The sequence below is a fragment of the Perissodus microlepis genome, chromosome 10 (assembly GCF_051167445.1).
Source record: "Perissodus microlepis isolate ML-2025 ecotype Zambia chromosome 10, ASM5116744v1, whole genome shotgun sequence".
Taxonomy (NCBI): Eukaryota; Metazoa; Chordata; class Actinopteri; order Cichliformes; family Cichlidae; genus Perissodus; species Perissodus microlepis.
In genome coordinates, this window is record NC_140470.1 from 11,364,424 (window position 1) to 11,384,057 (window position 19,634).

Sequence of the window (19,634 nt, forward strand, 5' to 3'; positions counted from 1 at the left end):
TGTTTTAATGAGCGACTTCTGACCCCTTTAGTGTCAAACACGCATAGATGCACTTGTGCCACTTCTATCATAGGCTGTTTCCTGTTTTGGATGCTACTGCAACTTTTTTGAATGTGGAAACTGTTACTAACATTTAGGAGATGATTTATTATTATTATATATATAAAAAGAATATTTGGTCGGGTAGTTTCACTACAAGCACTTTTAATCAACTGTTTGCCGCAACAACAAAAGAGCAATAAAAAAAAATCTAATTCCAAAGACCTCCAAGTTGTAACTCGAAATTAAAGTATCGTCACATCACATCATCTGATTCACTTCATAGTGAAGGGCAAGTCTTAATGTTTACCTTAAAAACCCAGAATCAAAAACGAAAAAAAAACTTGAGATAGATTTTTTTATTATTATTTTTTTTTGTAATATGCAAAGTAAATGTGTCACTCAGTCACATTTTACACCGACTTTTGCTGAATTCGGTTAATTTTCTATTAGGTTTTTTCATAAGTGTAGATCGTCGGTCTTTCTGTTGGCTTCTTGAATGCACACTGATGTGTAGCTCCGAGCAGAGGATCACTTTTCAGATTCACCGCCAGAATCCACAGTGACTTTAAATATTCCATGAACTGGGAGTGTCCTGCAACTTGCCTCTCTCCATTCGTTTCTGTGAACAGTGGAACTTCACATCGCGACACGGAGCGGAGTGAAAGGGGCGAAGCAGCGATGTAGGAACTTAATCACAATCCGTGAGGGCTTCGCTCAAACATTTTATCCTTCATTTCATTTACCTGTGGCGCAGTCTAAAGTGTCATGCCCCACACCTTGCTACTACCTCCTCCTTTCTTTCAGTCTGCAGTGCATTTCTGTGCGCAAATGTCTACGCATATGCACAGCTCTGAAAGACAAAGAAAAAGAAATCAGTTGTGGCTTACTGACATCTGCAGCGTCTCGGCCCTGTGATTAAAGCCTAAACTGAAAGGAAAGCATAGTGACAGATTTCTACTCTCTAGGCGGCTTTTGTAGCTCCACATTGCGCAAAGAAAAGGCGATCACCAGGGGCGCACAGGTGGGTGCGCTCTCCAAAGGTGCCAACAGATCTGTGTGCGCAGCTCCACCGCTCAAACAGTGTGACAATTTGGACACAACTGGTCCATAAAACACACTGTTCGCCTAAAACTAACCATCGGTTTAGCTGCAATCCATCGTTCCGCTGTGTTTGATCAGTATAGGGAGGATGGATTTGTATGCACTGTAGTCTTGGGAGGAGAGGAGGGACATGGGCGGGGCTGAGGCGCCTCTCGTTTCCCCTCCATGCTTAGCGGGGCAGCAGGGCTGGAGAGACCTCCGGGGAGCACAGTCGCCAGTCCAGCACGGAGACCCGCCTGGCCAAAAAAACGCGCCTCACACTTGCCAGGATTGCCAAATATTCCTGAAATATATACCTGCTATTTATGGCATGTGGCTTGTAACTTTACTCCTGCTGTACTCTCTCCAAGAAGGTAAGAAAAAAAAGAAATGCTTGGGATATTTCACACCATTCATACTGAATGCTGGAGTTCTTCCTTCTTTCTTTCTTTTTTAAGTTTGATGAAATGTACTGAAGAGGATTACGATGCATGTGATGGTTTGGATGATTTGTGGCGTTTGCTTTTTGGTGCATCATCGAGTATTTTGTAATGAGTAATTTGTTGAAAAAACAAAAGATCATTTAAATAAAAATAAAAAAACGCATAAAGCCTCCGCGCTGAGTAAGTAGAAAATGTGTGAAAGTAAAGGTGTGAAGTGCTTTTTTTTCACCTGGATGTGTAGTGGTTTTATGCAGCGGACCCTGATCTCGCAGATGGTGCTGATAGCACGGATTGTTTTCGCATTACCAACTCCAGTTATGAATATGTAAAATGGCTGAATAGGGAGAATGAGGTGCAAATATAGAGGGAGGGTTGAGACAGAAATGAAAACATGGAGCGGCCTGCAATTACATAAATTGATTGGCAATTTTCGAACACATTCCCCTCAAAATGTTGCCCTCTTGTAAAGTTTTTTTTTTTTTAAAAGGGGTTGGATGCGCGTGATTTTTGAAATCTTGTCGCTTTCATTGTGTAGCATTTGCTAATTGCAGCTGTTTTGATGGGCTGTATTTGACTGCGGGCGCTCGCTTCCAAAGAGATGCTCTCTCTCTCTTTTTTTTTCTTTTTTTTTTTCAGGACGAGATTTTAAAGGGTATTAATTGATTTTCCTGTGTGATGACAAATTGTTCCCATTTTAAAATGGATGACAAATAAAAGGCCCATTCTCCTAGAATGGCCTTATTAGTTTAATAGGTCTCCACCCACATAAAGGCCATAATTAAGTGTATTCAGATTATGTTCCCCCTTATTTAATTTATTTGGTCCTTTTGAAAATTCCCCCCTTTTTTAATTCTGTCTGAAAATGTAAAACAAAAAAACAAAAAACGGAGTTGCATTTGTTTAAATAGATTCGGGTTTTTTTTCCTTTCTTCTTCAGTATATGCAGCAAATCCCTGACCCTATTGCAAAGTTGATCTTCTGCTATTGCAGTGCATTATAATAATCCCGAACAAATCTGCGTCCAAAATACCAAAATTCAACACCATCTCTAGATGAGAGCATTTTATAGGCCTTTGTGTAGCCTATCTATTTAGAGACTTGTTTAAACATTGTTTTTCCTTATTAGCAGTGGCCCTGAGAAGCTGTAAATTTATTTAGCAGAAAGTCCGGGATACGGTGGATTGACAGGAAGAAGGAATATGGCCGTTCTCAGTGCAAACGATCTCAAGTAGGCCATTAGGTCCATTTGCCATTTTTAAGTTGTGATATTTTCTGTCTTTCTATTTTTTAAATTAACTAATTAATTTATTGAGGTTTTTTTTAGTTATCCAATAATATGACTTAGCTATATGCGCTACATGATTTTTATTCAGATTTAATTTTGATTATTCATACAAATAAATTATTCAGTTTGAAAGCTGTCACTTCATTGCCTCGCTGGCTTCTGTGGGATCGTATTAATATATGCGCAAATTTATTTCACCAAATGAGAAACTCCAGGGGCGTGGGTGCAGATTATAGACTTGCCCGGTCATGTTCCTCGCTAATAGCGCACCTGGACCCCGCGGTAGTGTGCGCGCGTGTGCCAGCGCGTGCGCCCCGGGTTCTTGTTTGTGTGTTTGTGTTGGCGGGCGCGTGGAGGAGGGCAAGTGACTGGGACGTCCCTCTTGGTTTGGTTGTTAGCTTGTGTTTTGAATTTTCCTGAAACTCGAAGTTATTTTACTTATTTGTTTTAAATATAAGGTTCTTTACGACACAATTTATACACGAATAATGTTTTTAAAGGGTACTAAATCATGTCAGAGGGTTTAGGAGACAGGCAGGACGCAGGGTAAGTAATAAATGTTCAAAGAAAAGCACATACATACATTACAATTAGCATTATTTACAATTAAACAAGGATTTATTTATAGCGCTAACTGGTGGTTTTAAAGTGAAATTAGGTATTTTCATTTTGCTGCTAATGAATTATTGCCACAGACCGTATTCAGTGTAACTGTGGATTAATTAGCAGGTTATAAAATCAAGTTTCATGTGTAAGGCCTGCTGTAGGCCTGTTTTGAATTTTAATATGAAATCTAATTAATTAAAATGGTAAAATTTTATGTGTAGCATGTGAATGATATATCCCAAATTTTAATTGGAGGTGTGTAAAGCGCTAAGGTGAACCTGCTCCCTGCGCTCTCCATTGCTCATCCCCCTTGCCAATAGAAATGTGAAAAAATCCCCCCTTTTCCCTTCCCAGCTCAATTCCCTGTGCTTCTTTGCAGGGCTACACAATTAAAGCTGCAATCTGAGCTTTATGCACCACTCAATGACAGAGATGCGTGGTCCACAGGGGTGCCAATCATCACTCAGGAAGGACCCAGGCCTCCATTTTATTTGCCCTTTTTTAACCAGATCAAGCCTGGCATCATTTAATTTCACATTTAAGAATGTAAAATTAAAACTTAAAGAGGTTAAAGGAAAAGTGAAGAGCTTTCTGCGTGACTTTGCCCTTTTGAACAGTAAAAATACCCAAATTCTGACTTATTTATTTCAAACTAAATGAAATGTTTCACAGCTGAAAAATGAATATAGAAATTTCTAGGAAAAATATATAAAAAAAAATAAAAATACAAGAGTTTAATGATAACTGATCAGAATTTATTTAGCAACACAAAGCCCACGCGTATCATTGACGATTTAACAAAGAAAACATTCCTGCAGTCAAATTCGTTGCCAAATGGTGGGGAAACTGTGCTGGTGTTCGGCAGCAAAAAAAAGGGGCTTATTGCACTTCCCAGCTCACCAATAGGACGTCACAGCTCTGTCACTGTCATCCTGCTCTCCCATTCGCCCTGAAATCTATTATACATGCAAATGAGTTTATAAATAAGAAGTCATCAATGAAAACAAGAGAAAAAGGGTGCAAACAAATATCAATTACAGTAAGAAATCTGTTTTTTGTTTTTTTTTGTTTCCAACAAGAACTCTGTGTAACAGCACCAAACACAGTGCCAAACAGATCCAGACCTCCTCCAAATTTTATTGGATGCCGGCGCTGCACATTTTTAGAAGGAGGGAGTGTTCAGCAAATGTCAAATCTCTGAAGCAAGTAGTTGTTTTTGTTGGATCTCCCTCTCTCTACCTCCATCTCTCCCTCTCTCTCTCTCCGTCTCTCCCTCCCTCAATCGCTTCCTCTCGCAGTAACTCCCCTCCCTCTCTTCTCCCTCATCACTAGGCAGAATTAAAGGTTGGGGGAGGGGCAGTTTATGCAGACTGTGCTGGGACTTGTGATCCACAGATTTGATATTCACATTAAGAGAGAAACTGGCTGCTTTGATGTGAGGGGGAGCAGGTCCCAGGGGACTGCTGAAGTAGCACACTTTTTTTTTTACTGACACAGCACACTCCAGGGTGGTTGGTGGTGGGGGTGGGTGCAGTGGGGAGCATATTGTTGGGGACAGGGTGTACAGAAAGACAGTGGGTGGGGAACAGCGATACCCCTTCGTTGATTAGATGTAACCTCAACAACCCCCCCCCCCTACACACACACACACACACACACACGCACACTTCTCCACCCACCAACCACCTACTTATGCCAGACCCTTGAGAATTATCCTTAAGCTTACACCTATCTTTATCCCCCCCATATCTCACCAATATTCAATTCACACCTCTTGTGCCAGTGTGTCTTCATCTAGTGCATCCTGTGCCGCTTTGTTTCCACACACACTTGCACTCCCTTTGCCCCCTTATCAAAACACAACTCACAACTTTCTGTCGCAAAAACAGGATGAGTGATGGAGAGGTGGCAGGCAAGGAGTGTACTCGGTGTAGTAGCCACAGTCTGCTTGGAAGTGAACCTGTTTCCAAAATAGCAAGAACTGGAGGAGAGGACGGGAGAGGGGTTTTGACATATGCCATGGCAAATGTAAATCCTGCTTTTGACCTTTACTGCACGTGCCATACCAGTTAATGAAAGATGAAAATGCTGTGAAAATTATTGTAGCACTGGGAAGGAATGGGAAGATGGAGATGGGTGAAAAAAGAGGGGGAGGAAGAGAAGCAACCTGTGGATGTAATATGTTGATGGTTGGTTGCAGGCACATCTGAATGGGACTTTAAGAGTTTCTTTTCCTCCTTCATTACAATATAGTTATGAACGTAAGGTGTGTGTGTGTGTGCGTGTGTGCTTGTGTGTGCATGCACTCCTGTGCATACTCCCATCCCGTCCTGGAGAGGCGTAGATCAGCTGCATTATGCATGATGAAACCTTGCATAGGTTATGACTTCTGCCTCCTCGACATACATATTCATGCGTGACTCTCTGGCAGGATGTATAAAATAGTGGCTGTGACTCTGACAGCCTAAGCTTTAGCTCCAGCGGTGCCTTCGGTGCTCCAACACCTTCCAGTGAGGGCTGCTTTGCTCTCTGGTGCTGTGTCTGAACGAGCTTGATGAAGCCTCCTGGGTGCAGTTGAACTACAGCAGCAACAACACTGAAACCCCACAGCTTTGGTCAATACTGCTATTAGGGTAATGTCTGTAGACATATTGCTAGACTTAAATTCTTATTATGGTTGGAAATCACAACTCATGATTTCATGATACAGCGCCCACAATAACAATGATATCACGATACAGTGATTTTGCAGAAAAATGGCTCCTAAAAAAGGCAAAAATCAGTTGCAAAGAAACAAATGGGACAAAGGGCAGGTCTAACTGTGAAGAAGAAACTCCTACTACAGATAATCCTCCATCCTGAAACACAGTATGACCAAGATTTACAATTTTATTATTTTCTTTTCAATATGATCACCGATGCCCATAAAGTCAGCGGGAAAGTGTTTACCGAGGTCAGAGCAAAGCAGATTTAGAAACTAAATATCATGAGAAATAAACAAAAGTTTTCTCCTGCATTTGTGCTGAACTTTAAGTTTATAACTCAACTTTTTGGGGGAGGGGATAAAAATAGGGGTGGGATGGCAATTTGGCAAACAGTTTCGCAGTTTGTGTGTCATGCTTGAGAACATGTTCTGACATGCCCCGTAGGAAGAAGATGTTTGGTGTTTGGGGGTTTATTTGGGCAAATAAACATTTGAAACCCTCACATTGGACCCTCAGAAAATATGCTTTTTTCTTTAATGGCACCTGGTGGAACTCTATATGAATATGTGATCAAATGAGGTTTTATTCAACTACCCTGTTTTTTTTTTTTTGTCCTCTAATTTGGAGTAAGCACAATGGGCATTTAGAGGTGGGAATCACCAGACACCCCATGATGTGATATTATCTAAATACGTTACTCAAAATATGACATTAATGCGATTTTTAACATTTTGTGATATGATGAGTATTGCAATAGCATATATTGAGATTTTTTAAAACCTTTTTCAGCTCCAAATTATGTTCTCAAAGTTAAACTTTGTCAATATCCAATTTACAATCAAAACTGCTCCCAACAAACAGATGTTTACATCAGCACTGTAACTTGCACTATTTTATCAACCGATTCACACTACAACCTGGGTTTGCCTCTTATCTGTATTTAATTTTATTTAATTTTAATTACTGTACAGTAGAGCAGGGCGATATGACCAAAAATATTTATCATGGTATACATTTGAAAATTTGCGATAACGATATAACTGACGATATAATTGACACTAGACAAAATACTTTACAACTCCACAACTTTATTAGTGCAAAAAAAAAAACAACATCAATGTATTTTCACTTAAACAAGCAGCTGTTTTTTTTTATCTGCATTAAAGTTATATAAAAATTTAACAGTGCAAATGTAAATTCCTTGCTGACAGTTTAACCAAAAGGCATTTCCAGTGGAAATTGGCCGACATATCCTCAGCATAACCATGTATAATATCCACAAAACTTAAAAAGAGGTTATACACACACAACACGGTAATATTATGTTGAAGCACAGTACGTATCACTCCGCGAGGCTCCTGCCTACGATAGCCGTAATGCTCCGACAATCCATCAAGCGCTGCGGCTTCGTAGTTTAGCAAAGTCGTACAGATTTTCGAGCGCCGTGTACATAAAATCGTTTCGAGGTCAGTAAACACAACCAGAATTCATACATAAGGCACACTGGATTATGAGGGGCACTGTCGATTTTCAGAAAAATCAAAGGATTGATTTAAAGTGTGCCGTATTTTCCAAAAAACACGGTAATAACGACGGCCCGCTAGCATGCGCTACCAAAAATAGTGCTTTGTTGTGTATCTGACGGACGAAAGCCAAACCAGTTCCACACCACTGAAGTTGCAGCATTTTTACAAACCAATTCTGGTTCATCAGTTTCATTCAACGATCCGCTTTCGCCCTTCTCATTCTCCGTCACCGCCATGCTTTTTCCGCCATGTGCGTATGAAAACAAAGGCACTGCGCATGCGCGTTTGACGCATATTCTATCGCGATATTTCATTTTCTTATCGTTGCCCAACATTATACCGTTATTACCGTGAAAGGTATGATATGGCCCAGCCCTACTGTACAGTACTCTGTTTTTGGTGACTATTGTCCTTGATGTAAGTTTGTAAAAAATAGTATGTTTTCCTTTCTGTCCTGTTTGTTTGTATATGTGTTTTTCTTGCTGCTGTTACAACCAAATTTCCCCTTGTGGGACAATTAAAGGATTATTCTATTCTATTCTATTCTATTCTATTCTAATATCCGTTTCAAGCTATGAGTGATGTAAGTTGTGTCACTTCAGTTATTCATTATTGATTGATTGATTGATTAATGAACTTTAGTATAAATGTTGCAGTAAGACTGAGTCTGATATCAGTCTGTGATTGATTGTCAAGTTGACAATCATATTCAATCTATTTCTGATAATATAGCAATTAACTGATGGATCGTCAAAAAATCACATATCTGTTGCTGTCTACATAGACAGAAATTGATATTTAAATGTTACAACTGTTTTTTTATGAATATAACCAGAAACTGATACCAAGTCAGCTTGCCAGACCAAGACAAGCTCTGGGCAATCACTTAGTCACCACAACTTAATTCTGGCATTTACACTGTAGATATAAGGAGGTTGCTGTCCTGTCCTGTTTTTACTTGTCTGACTGAGCCGTTATGCTCCAATGTTGGATAGTATTTTCATTTGTTTAATAAAATATCAACATTTGCTGTCCCTGTATTAACATAATATCACCACACACAATATTAACGCTATATAATTAGCTTGCACTGCACCAGTTTCAGTTAAGTTTGTCTTTATGAACATGTTGAATAGTTTAGTGTGGACTGTCTGCATTTGGCCAAGGTTAGTCTTCATCTTCTGCATCATAGCATTTGTCACCTGGGGATAACCATTACAAGCTATGCATAAACGCGTGTGTTTACAGTGTTGTTGGCATTTTGATGCTTGCTACACAAGCCTTGTACACGGGCACAGGTCATAAGTAACATTTTATCTGTCAGTTTTAAATTGAGTGGAAACTCTGCCAGTCTGGCACAAACCAGTGCCAGTTCAGCTTTGGAGTGCACCTGGTGGAGAGGGATGATAATGCTGTCCCTCACACACTTAACAAAATAGCAGTTTCTGGTATGTTAGTGAGTAAAACACGTTTTTTTTTAACTGAGCTGTAATGTGTGGCTGTGCTTAGTTTGGAATCTTTTCCATTTAAACATATTTGCTCACTTCAGCAGCTGTTCATATTTGGAAAAGTGTGACAGACTATGGGATTTGGTTGTTTGCAGTTTCTAAATTTAGATTGTTCAGTGGGTCATTGTTGTTAGGGTAGACTGTTGCATTGTTTTTTTATATTCAGTCACAGCTTTCAAGTGCCAGCACCACCATGGCAACCCGCTTCCTCCACCCCCCCCCAGTGTGACTGAGCACTGAGAGCTACTTTGGGATGTGTATGTGAATGTATTTATGTGTCTGCATGTCTGTTTATGTCAGCTGGGTGCACGTGCAGTTTGCCTGGCTTTGACCAGCTCGGGAGTGGAAGTACTCTGATCCCCTCGTATTCCACTTCCTGCTCCATCAGTCCCAGTGCTCCCAAGCCCCGCCTGGTGCCAACGCCCCCAGGCCATATAATCTACTGTATGAGAGGTTCTCCTGATGCCCAGCCCCCCAAGCTCAGGGTGACCCCCTCACTCTAGTACTTTAGTGCTGTCCCCCCATTGGGAGATTATAGATATTGCAATCTTTAATATGGGCTTTATGCTCAGGGGCCATTACCAGTAATCTGCAGAGGGGAGGGAGTCTGACCTGGTTTTTGCAGCCCACCACTGGACTGCCAGACACATTTTCATATACCATCTGTAACATGCTGCCCAGATTTATCAATCCCTACATCAGGGACAGTGGCACTTCTTTAAAAGGAAGCTGGAATTATTGACTAACCCCACTAAATGGATAAGATAGCTGCATTTTTATTTGATCTGGAACATTGAGCTTAGTCCTACCATGATGATACTGTTGATGGTGTTGATTTTTTCTGCCAGACTTCACTTGTTAATGTTTGACCGTAAACATCACCCATAGCTTGAAGCCACCCTTCACTGACTACATGCCCAAAATCTCGAAAGGTTGGATGTTCCCAACTAAAGAAATGCATTGTATGATCACATGCAGATTTTTTTCACTCAAGATTTAATGTGATAAGTTTATATCATGTCTTTGATAATAAGATAAGTTTGATAAGTTGAAAATCACTGCAACAATATGAAAAAACTTAGAACCACTCTGGGTTTTATTAGGCTTATAGGACGGTTGCATTATTATTATTATTATTAAAAAATGATGTCACAGTAAGACTTCTATTTAGTTGATACAAAACAATTACCATTATAATTAGATCATTAACGATGGAAAATAATGAAATATTTTGTGTATTAAAACATCTGAAGATTGTTGGCTGTGATCTTTGTTGTTTGTTATCATCTTCCTATAAACTTTTATACAGTAAAGTGCATTTGATGTCAAAAACACACTCAGGTGATCAAGATTATAGTGTCGTTTTGTGTCGTTTTCCGGTTCTTAAAGCTGAAACAATGAGATGGCTAATGAACAGCCTAATAGGATGAACATTTTTTGTGATTAATCCAGCAAAAATTACAAAAAGGCAAAAATGAGGTAAAAAAAAAAACCAAAAAAAAAAAAAAACCAAACAAGCAAAAATGTCAAATATTCCCTCACTGACACCTCTAAGTATTTAATGCCTGCCTTTCTTTTCATGGGTTTTGAGGATTGTTAAAAAAAAATGTGATTTGAAATTGTGACAAGTTTTTTCCCATTGTAAGAATTTGTTGACCAAAGTGATCAATAAAATAGTGACAAAAGTAAATGAAATAACTGTTAGTTGCAAGTCCTGTGCTTATATCACCGGATATGAGGTTTACTGTTATAGCTCTGATTTTGTTTTATTTATTCACATCAGAAATTTTGTGCTAAATTACTTTTTAAAAAAAAAAGATATTTTTCAATCCATTTGGGCTCCAAGACGCTCAGCAGTTGTGTTTTTTTCCCCAAGCCAATTTTCTCGAAAGGCTTTGCAGATTGTCATCAGATCCGTTATGTAACTGCATCAGAAAACATTTTGGGCCTATTGATATGCAATGAATGAGTGCATTAGATATATGGAGGAGATTAAATGAGGAATAAATATGAAAGAAAAAAAGAGAATCCCATAAAAGTCAGTGATCTCACCTAAATAAATACATACATACATTTATTTGAATCAGTGAATGTGATTATAACAATGAGAAAGTTATTCAATTTGATCAGTTTTACTGATTAAATTCAGTCTTTAAAAGCAGTATTAGATATCAGGGCTATTCAGAGGAACATCTGTTGGATCTATTTGAAACTGAGTGCTAAGTTTAACCTGTTTTGATCGAAATCCTTGATACTTTAGTATCGTTTAGCACCTTTGGTGATGTTTTAAAGACTTTCTGTTCTGAGTATAGCTGTACAAGGGTGACCATTTGGTGTACAGTTTGTATTAGATGACATAATTTAGAATTAACATCCACATCTGTGCGGTGTCTCCCTTCCATTTTTTCTTCTAATCTTTCCTATACTGACCTCAAATTTGAGACGGGCCTGCCTCATTCCTTTTTTTCACTGTCCTCTCAGTGCTGGAGGTGTATGTGTTTAATCTGAGTGCCAATGAATACCATTCCTGTTTGTGTGTGTGTGTGTGTGTGTGTGTGTGTGTGTGTGTGTGTGTGTGTGTGTGTGTGTGTGTGTTAAATATGTAAGGAGATTAAATAGACTTAAATCTCTGCGTCTGGCATAGAAATTCCAATCACATAACCTATCTACATGCTCCCTTCCTCCCTTCCTCTCTCCCTCTCTTTCTCTTGCTTTCTGTTTGTCTTTATGTGTTTGTACATGAACTATATGGAGGTAACAGGCTCCTCCTCTCCCACCCCCCAGATCCACCTAAACCATCACAGACTTTGGCCCAAATCCCTTGCTTTCTGCATCATGTGACTGATGTTTGCAGCTGGACACATTTGTTATGATTATTTTGCCACAGATTTGAAGGACATTCCCTGTCTGTCCAACATTTTCACTTTACTGTGGTGCTTAATGCTTTAAATCAGTGTTGCTGAAATCTGATAAGTTTATTTTGACACTATTGTGTGTTTTCAGCATGTAACAGGTGTTTGTTATTGACTCTTTACTTCCATCTCTGCCTGTTACGTGATGATGTGTTGTATGTTTGCCCCTGCAGTACACAGTGAGGATGTGGGCTCTACCAGGCTGTACTTTGTGAATGCCTCCCTGCAGAGGGTAACCTACTCAAGCTCGGTGGGGGTGTCCCTGCCCTGTCCAGCAGGGGGCACCCCCAGTGCCATACTGCGCTGGTACCTGGCCACCGGCGACGACATCTACGACGTGCCCCACATCCGGCATGTGCACGCCAATGGCACGCTGCAACTGTACCCCTTTTCGCCCTCTGCCTACAACAGCTACATCCACGACAATGACTACTTCTGCACCGCGGAAAACCAGGCCGGCAAGATCCGCAGCCCCAACATTCGCATCAAAGCCGGTGAGTTGAACGGACAGCCAGGAAGGGAATAAACTCTGGGGTAAAGAAAAGTGGGGTTATGGAGCGAAAGGTCAAAGCGAGACACAGCAAGAAGAGACTGTTGCTGAAGCATAAACTAGAGCAGATGTGATTGGCAGCTGCAAAAAGCCCAACCCACACACAGAATCACCTGCCCTAAAATAGCCTGTCTCGACCTGAACACAGATTGACCTAGAACACAGTCTACAGAGAGAACATCTGCATCACGTACTACATCAGGCCTTGGCCTTTGCTCACACCTATTTGACTGAGCTGCTGATGAACCACTGCACTTTACACCAACATAACCCCTTCATCTATGGCGTGGCACCATCTGGTAGAAAGAAATTCAAAACACAACCCTTACAGTACTTAGAGTGAAGTAGCAGCTCTACTGTGAGATATAACCACATCCGGTAAGGAGGAAAACTGTGACAAAAGGTTATATGAGCTAACTGGCTCATCCTCGTTGGCAGTCCTTCCATTTATCAAAGGTCAGCACAACAGAAGAAACAGGAGCTTGACAGCCACTTGAATTTTTCTTAAACAAGTACCTTTAAATGCTTTGCAGGGTGTGAAAAGCAATTCACTGCATAAAAAAGAAATGTGTGTACTTAAGTGTAGAGTACTAAAATTTAGGTTTATACACTAAGTTTTATGCTCTGTTGTGTATTGTTGTGGGTTTCACTTATAGTAAAGGATACACACAAAGTATACACCACTAGACTCTCTACAGTCTATTTTTGTGAATTTTGACCGGAAGCTGCCTCTGTTGCCATCATATTCCCATTTCTGTCCTCCTTCTCCTCCCTGCTCCCTCGTTCTTCAAACTGTCCTCTTGTGCCAGACTAAATTTAGCCACAGCACACTTCTTTAATTATCTCTCATTAACAAACCTAATTGGTGCTTTCCATTGATTAGCGCATGTGAGGCTTTAATAGGCGAGACCTCATCTAAAGTAAAATAGTACATCAGGGGTTTTGGGAAGCTCCAGCTCTACAACGAGAAGAGAAACACGAAGAGGAAAATTACCCGGTAAACAGATACGTCAACATCAGCAGATACATACACTTACACTACATCTATTGCCCTGCCCTCCCCCTTTCCCATCATTCATTCAGGCCAGTGAGTCCCTCCCCCTTCCCGCCTGCCATCAACATCTGTTTTCATATTCTGCCTCCCAACACCGACCTAAACTAATACTCATATTCATTCTAATACTAATACTAGTGCCAAGTTGAGGATTTGAGCCAGGACCCTGAGCTGTATGCCAGCCGCTTGCTGCCTTCATTCCCACATGACCCAAAAGCCAGGCCTCAGGAGCCGAGGGATTAGCATGAACCAAACATCCTGCAGCCAACGGCTTCAGTCAAGCCTTGGTGCACAGGTTATACAGTCAGACAGGATGTGGGTGTTTTGTTTGGGATTTTATGGCCACAGTTTTGCGCTTGCACTGCCACTGAGCAGCTATTGACAGGAGTCAAATTTAATTCAGTGCTACTGCCTCGTGGCTTACAGCAAAGTGTAAAGAAATTCACAACAGAAGCGTTTCATTATACTGTTTCAAAAGAACTCAACAGAACGGGTTCATTTAATTTATTTATTTAAAGAAGATGTAAGTTTTGGCAAGTGTTTTCTTCTTGCGGCAGGAATGTATGCATGCTGTCATCATGTCTGTTACCAGGAAAGGGATTCCGAACCAGTTTCTTAGCAACCTTCAGATACGTGCTAGCTTTCATGTGATTTCGCTAATGAGCTCCTGCTCATTCAACAGAGTGTAAAATATTGCATGAACCTGAATAAACCAAAGCACCATTAACCCTTCAGTGCAGCTCAGTCTGTTGTATACTTGGGAAGTTCTGAGCAAAAACATCAGTGTTTTATTATGATGTCATCCCCGAGCTAGAAAATGATTTCCATGATTATCCTGCCTAATGGTGGCTTGTGCCATTTGTGCCAAAAGCAGAGGCAGGATTAGAAGAGTTCAAACAATAGACAGGAGTAGTTCAGTAATTTCCAGTGAATACATGCGGAGTGCTGTGGTAATTGATGAAAGGGCGTTTTGCTCTGGAGTGTTAATGTGTTGTTTTTGATGATGTAAACACGGTGCTGATTGTTGTTTTTGCCTTGGCAAGAGGGGTAATAGGACCATGTTGATGGCGCTCACACTCTCTCGACGCATCTTCTAAATGGAACACTTCTGGGATATTTTATGTAGATAATCATCATCTTTCAAATTCATCTCTTTTAATGTTCATAAAAAAATAGGGAAGTCTTTATTCCTTGGTAGAAAACCCCATTTAAAAGATTGAATCCTTTCTACATGCAGTGTGTTGTATGTAATATTGTGTTTGTGTTTGTGTAGTTTTCAGGGAGCCCTACACCGTGCGGGTGGCGGACCAACGCTCAATGCGGGGCAACGTAGCTGTGTTCAAGTGCCTCATCCCCGCTGCTGTGCAGGAGTACGTCAGTGTTGTATCCTGGGAGAGAGACACTGTTTCCATTGTCCCAGGTAGGCCTGTGTGTGTGTGTGTGAGTATGGGGTGAGTGAATTTGGAGCGAGATGGTGAAGGCACATTGATTGTTGACTGTTGGATTCAGGGTTGTCTTTATGTGTGTGTGTGTGTCTTTATGTCTGTGTCTCTGTTTGTGTGTGAGAGTGGTTGATGTGCCACTGTGCTCTGTGTTTGACCGAATTCTTAACTCGTGTCTTCTGTCTGTTCACTGTTCTGGATCACTGATCCGGTCCTCCTCCTCCTCCTTCTCCTTCCTTCCTGAACATATCTCCACCCTCACCCTCTTTCGTCTGCCACCTTCTTTCTTTGGACGGTTCCATCTTTCCAACTCTGCTAGCCCTGCTTTCCACATCACATTTAATTATCTCAAGCTAATGTCAACTAGTGCCTTTAATTGTGTTTGACACCAAAGAAAATGAAAGACAGACATCTCTTTCCACGTTGCACGACCGTTCCACACTTTCTCCTCATCAGATCTATTTTGGTCCACTCCCTGCTTGTCTTGCCACTATGTCCTTGAAGAACAGGGCCACAATTAGAGATACAGGATGTCAATAGGACTGTGCCCCTGCATTCATCTTCATTAACCTCATTAGTGTATGTGAGCGTGTGTGTGTGTGCGAGAAAAGATAAATGTTGAGATCTGTCTTTATGTGTTTTTCCAGCTTTTTTGTAGGTACATTTTTCTCATGATTTTGTTTGAGATGTGGGCCTAATTATTTTCTGCATGTAAAACCCCTTGCAATAACAATAAAGGGCAGAGGGAGGAGAGATGGAAAAGAAGAGCAAACCAAAGGAAGAGTAGCAAGGAGGGTAGTAGGGCAAGAACGGCCTCAGGTCCTGGCAGATGGCGTTTTATATTATATGTATGCAAAGCACACAGACTCTGTGTCACACATGTACATGCACCAAGGTTGCAGTAATTTGTCATTTTCAGACATTTCAGGGTACAGTATTTTTTTTATAATACTGAAGCATTTTTGTGTATTTAGAGTTATTTTTTGTCCTCAGTTACCAACGTGACTGCTTTAATGGGCCACATTTTTCAGGGCTGTGACCAAATCACCCACTTTTTGTATTTCTTGCCATACTTTTATTTTGGCATTCACTATTAACACTTACAGTGTGTAGGGAAAAATACTTTACTGCTTTTTACTTAGCTAAATTCATGAAAATTCTCATGAATGCTCATATTATACACACATCAGCCAGCCAGACATAAATGTTCTACTCGTATGCTTTCATATTTGTGCTCTCTTTCCCTTTCCTCAGTTCGGCTCTTAAGATTATGAGTTGTTGACGTCACGCTTGGTTTACATGTGACTTCTGATGATTCCTGAACATAAATATAGTAGATCTGCTTTGGGTATGCCAGCCCTCTGTGTCTATATTTGTGATTTCTATGTATGGGGTGTTTCTGTACTGTCATGAGGCTCCAGTGTGTAATTAGGGGTATATAGGTCAGTTGATGAGCAGTGAGTGTGAGGATCAGATGCTGAACACGATGAGCTGCTCACTGAACTCAGCATTCGTTTCACTACAACAGCAGCACACACAAACAGGGCAAACACTGGCAGCGTGGTTGCATTCAACCTTGACCCTCCAATCAGCAAAGTGACCTCGTCATCCTCACAGCCAATCAACATAGTCTGCACAACAGCTCATAATCTGAATATTGTTATTGCACTCTCACATGGGTGCACAATATGCAAACATACTCATGGACACATACAGTAAATGTCCACATACAGCTGATACATGTGGTTATATAAACAGTCCAGTGTATTCATTCTGATCTCCTACTCCTCACTAGATCATTTCAAACACTACAGAGTGATGCTTTTTCCCTGATTGGCCAGCAAAGGACTGTCTGGATAGATCTAATGAAGATGTGAAAGTTAAAATAGATTTTATGATGGAAAGCTCCCGATGTGCACGTGAGTAGGTGACTACCTGTCACAGCAGGAGATGATGGTGAAATTTGAGGAAATAAAGCCACTGTGCAAAGACACACATAGTCAGACTCATTCATTGCACCATTTTCCTTTTCTGCTTGTTACAATTTAGGGTAATGAGAAGCAGGGGACAGATAAAAATCCTTTAGGTTTTGCCACTTAGTAACACAATAATACGACTGTCAACAAATAATATTCAAACATCTGATTAGTACTAATCTTTATTCTGATCAGACCCACTTAAATGTATCTCTGAGAGCAAATACTCTGTTATCTATTACTGATGAGAGAGGGCATTGTCTGATGGAAATGGTCTGCAAGCACCAAGTCAAAGCATTCAATCATTCAGTCCTATGTATTGTCATCTGGTGGGCTTTGGCTAACTGTCACAAAAGAAAAAGAAAAACTTTTGCTTTTTCTTATTTTCAGAAATGCATTTCAGCTCATAGCTCAGTGCTTATTTATGACTTTATCTTTTTTAAATGTAAATTGAAGTATTTTAGGCGTAGTGATTCACTGATGTTTCCCACCTTCAAAGCAACATTTGTGGCACCACCGAACCAACAATGAATCTGATCACAGTTCCTTCCTGTACCTCCTCCTCGTCATTTGTCCCTATCTCAAAACAAAAGCACAGTATGAGTACATACATGAATAGACAGGCCTGTTTTCTTTACATTAGTGGATCAGACAACACAAACTGAACCAAGTCATAGACGAATCTGACTGATAGCATGTTTTGTTTTTTTATATATATGGCAACAGTGTTGCTGTGATGTGCAAATCTGATATCATGACAGCCCTACATTGAATTAAAAAAAGAGTTTTAAGTAGTTTATCTGCACTTCATATCTGTGCTTTTGCACGGAGACATTGCTATGTGTAGACTCTGATCAGTAGCACAGTCACATATTGGTGTGAAGGTTGAGTTGATGACATAACACAACGCAGCCATGCCCTTTGAACCACAACAGGTTCTATTTTGTCAAACACACATGTTTCCCTTCTGGAGCATTTTGTGTGTGTGTGTGTGATTATATGTGTGCATGATTATGTATGTGTGTGTGTGTGTGTGTGTGTGTGTGTTTGTCCCCTTGCCTGTCCCACTTTCCCATCCAGCCAGGACGGGGGGGTTAAGAGGGGAGGGGTGCAGGCAGACTGACCTATTTCCCTCTCGCTTCCCCGTCCCATACTATCCTTGTAGTTAAGCTTTGTGTGCGTGCGTGTGCCCACGCGTGTTTGTGACCCTCGTGAGACAATTGAGGTCTGCTAATCTGAGCAGTGATCTGAAGGAGGCGAGCTGGAGCAGAGACAGAGAGATGGAGGGTTTGTGGACGGGAATAAAGACAACAGTGGGACACAGAGAGGGTTCAGCTTGCCGATCGAGGCCGTCGGTCTAATCAGCAGAAAGCTAATGAGTGGGTCCGATGAATAGAGACTGGACCAGCAGATGGCTGTAGCCACATGGTGGTCCACAGAAGATGCCCAACCATGCCCCATCTAATCCACCTGCTACACTGTTTGGTCTTGTTTATGTATTTGCACAGTAATTTGATAAACATTTCCTTAAAACCTCAGGCTGAAAGGCACAAAATAGAATTACAGTGTATATATAAGATTAGAAAACCAGATTAATAAACTCCTGTCCTACACAGAGCAATATTTTCTGCTCTCATTCAGTCACACTCCAAACTCTCATTCTATCTTGTTCTACCCCCTCTAATATTTTAACAAAATAGCCGCAGTATATCATAAGTCAGGCACATTTTGTACTGTAACCTGTCATAACCTGTCAGTGTGTAAATGCTCAGTATCAGGCGCTAATGTAAAATTGGATTCTAACAGGAGTCACCAGGTGGCGAGGTCACTTACAGGCTACATTACAAATCAATCTTCGGCCCCCTCGGGTGCTGGACACCAGGAGGTTACATAGACTCAATAGTACACACACACATACACACACACATACATCTACGCAAACAGCTAAAACATTGCAGCTGAATTGACTGGTCTGCAGGATAAGGTGATTCAAATACACATGGGAGTCTGATGATGCTGACAAGCACACTCCAGTCCACTTTGTCAATTAATATGCAGATTATTTATAAAACAGATCAATTAATTGTATTTTTTCTCTGAAATATGCTTGTTATAATTTCTGTAGGACAAAAGGAAAAATAAAAAACTAAGTATACAAAACGGTGAAAAAATAAATAAAATAAACACACACATAGGGAATACCATTATATAACAATACTGTTGTATGTGTATAGATGGTTATACAGTTTTCCCTCTGTGTAATTAGAAAGTTAGTGTCACAAGGCTTCACACAGGTGCAGGAGAGAGGTGACAAAGGCAGAGGGACGTCATGGAGAGCAGCAGTGTGTTAGGACACCATGTCTGTAAATCTGTGCTTGTGTACTCAGAGCAGGAATACATTAATGGATACACTTGTCTGGGACACGGCAGACGCTTGTAAACACACTTTGACACACACACTTGCTTCTAGTAAGTACAACTGAACAAGCCTCTCTGCACACACAG

General features: G+C 40.6%; 1 protein-coding gene across 2 annotated transcripts in view; it reads left to right on the top strand.

Moving 5' to 3' along the window:
• Window positions 1–1,142: 1,142 nt before the first annotated feature.
• The window catches only part of LOC146378857 (cell adhesion molecule DSCAML1-like), a 52,766-nt gene continuing 34,274 nt past the window's right edge, over window positions 1,143–19,634 (top strand). Inside the window, exons 1-3 of one of the 2 annotated variants that reach the window (XM_084941957.1) lie at window positions 1,143–1,496; window positions 12,281–12,601; window positions 14,985–15,131. In XM_084941957.1, the coding sequence (XP_084798083.1) occupies window positions 1,274–1,496; window positions 12,281–12,601; window positions 14,985–15,131 (691 nt within the window). In that variant the 5' untranslated portion in view covers window positions 1,143–1,273. The remainder of the gene's footprint in view (window positions 1,497–12,280; window positions 12,602–14,984; window positions 15,132–19,634) is intronic. The other variant, XM_084941958.1, reaches the window with a different exon arrangement.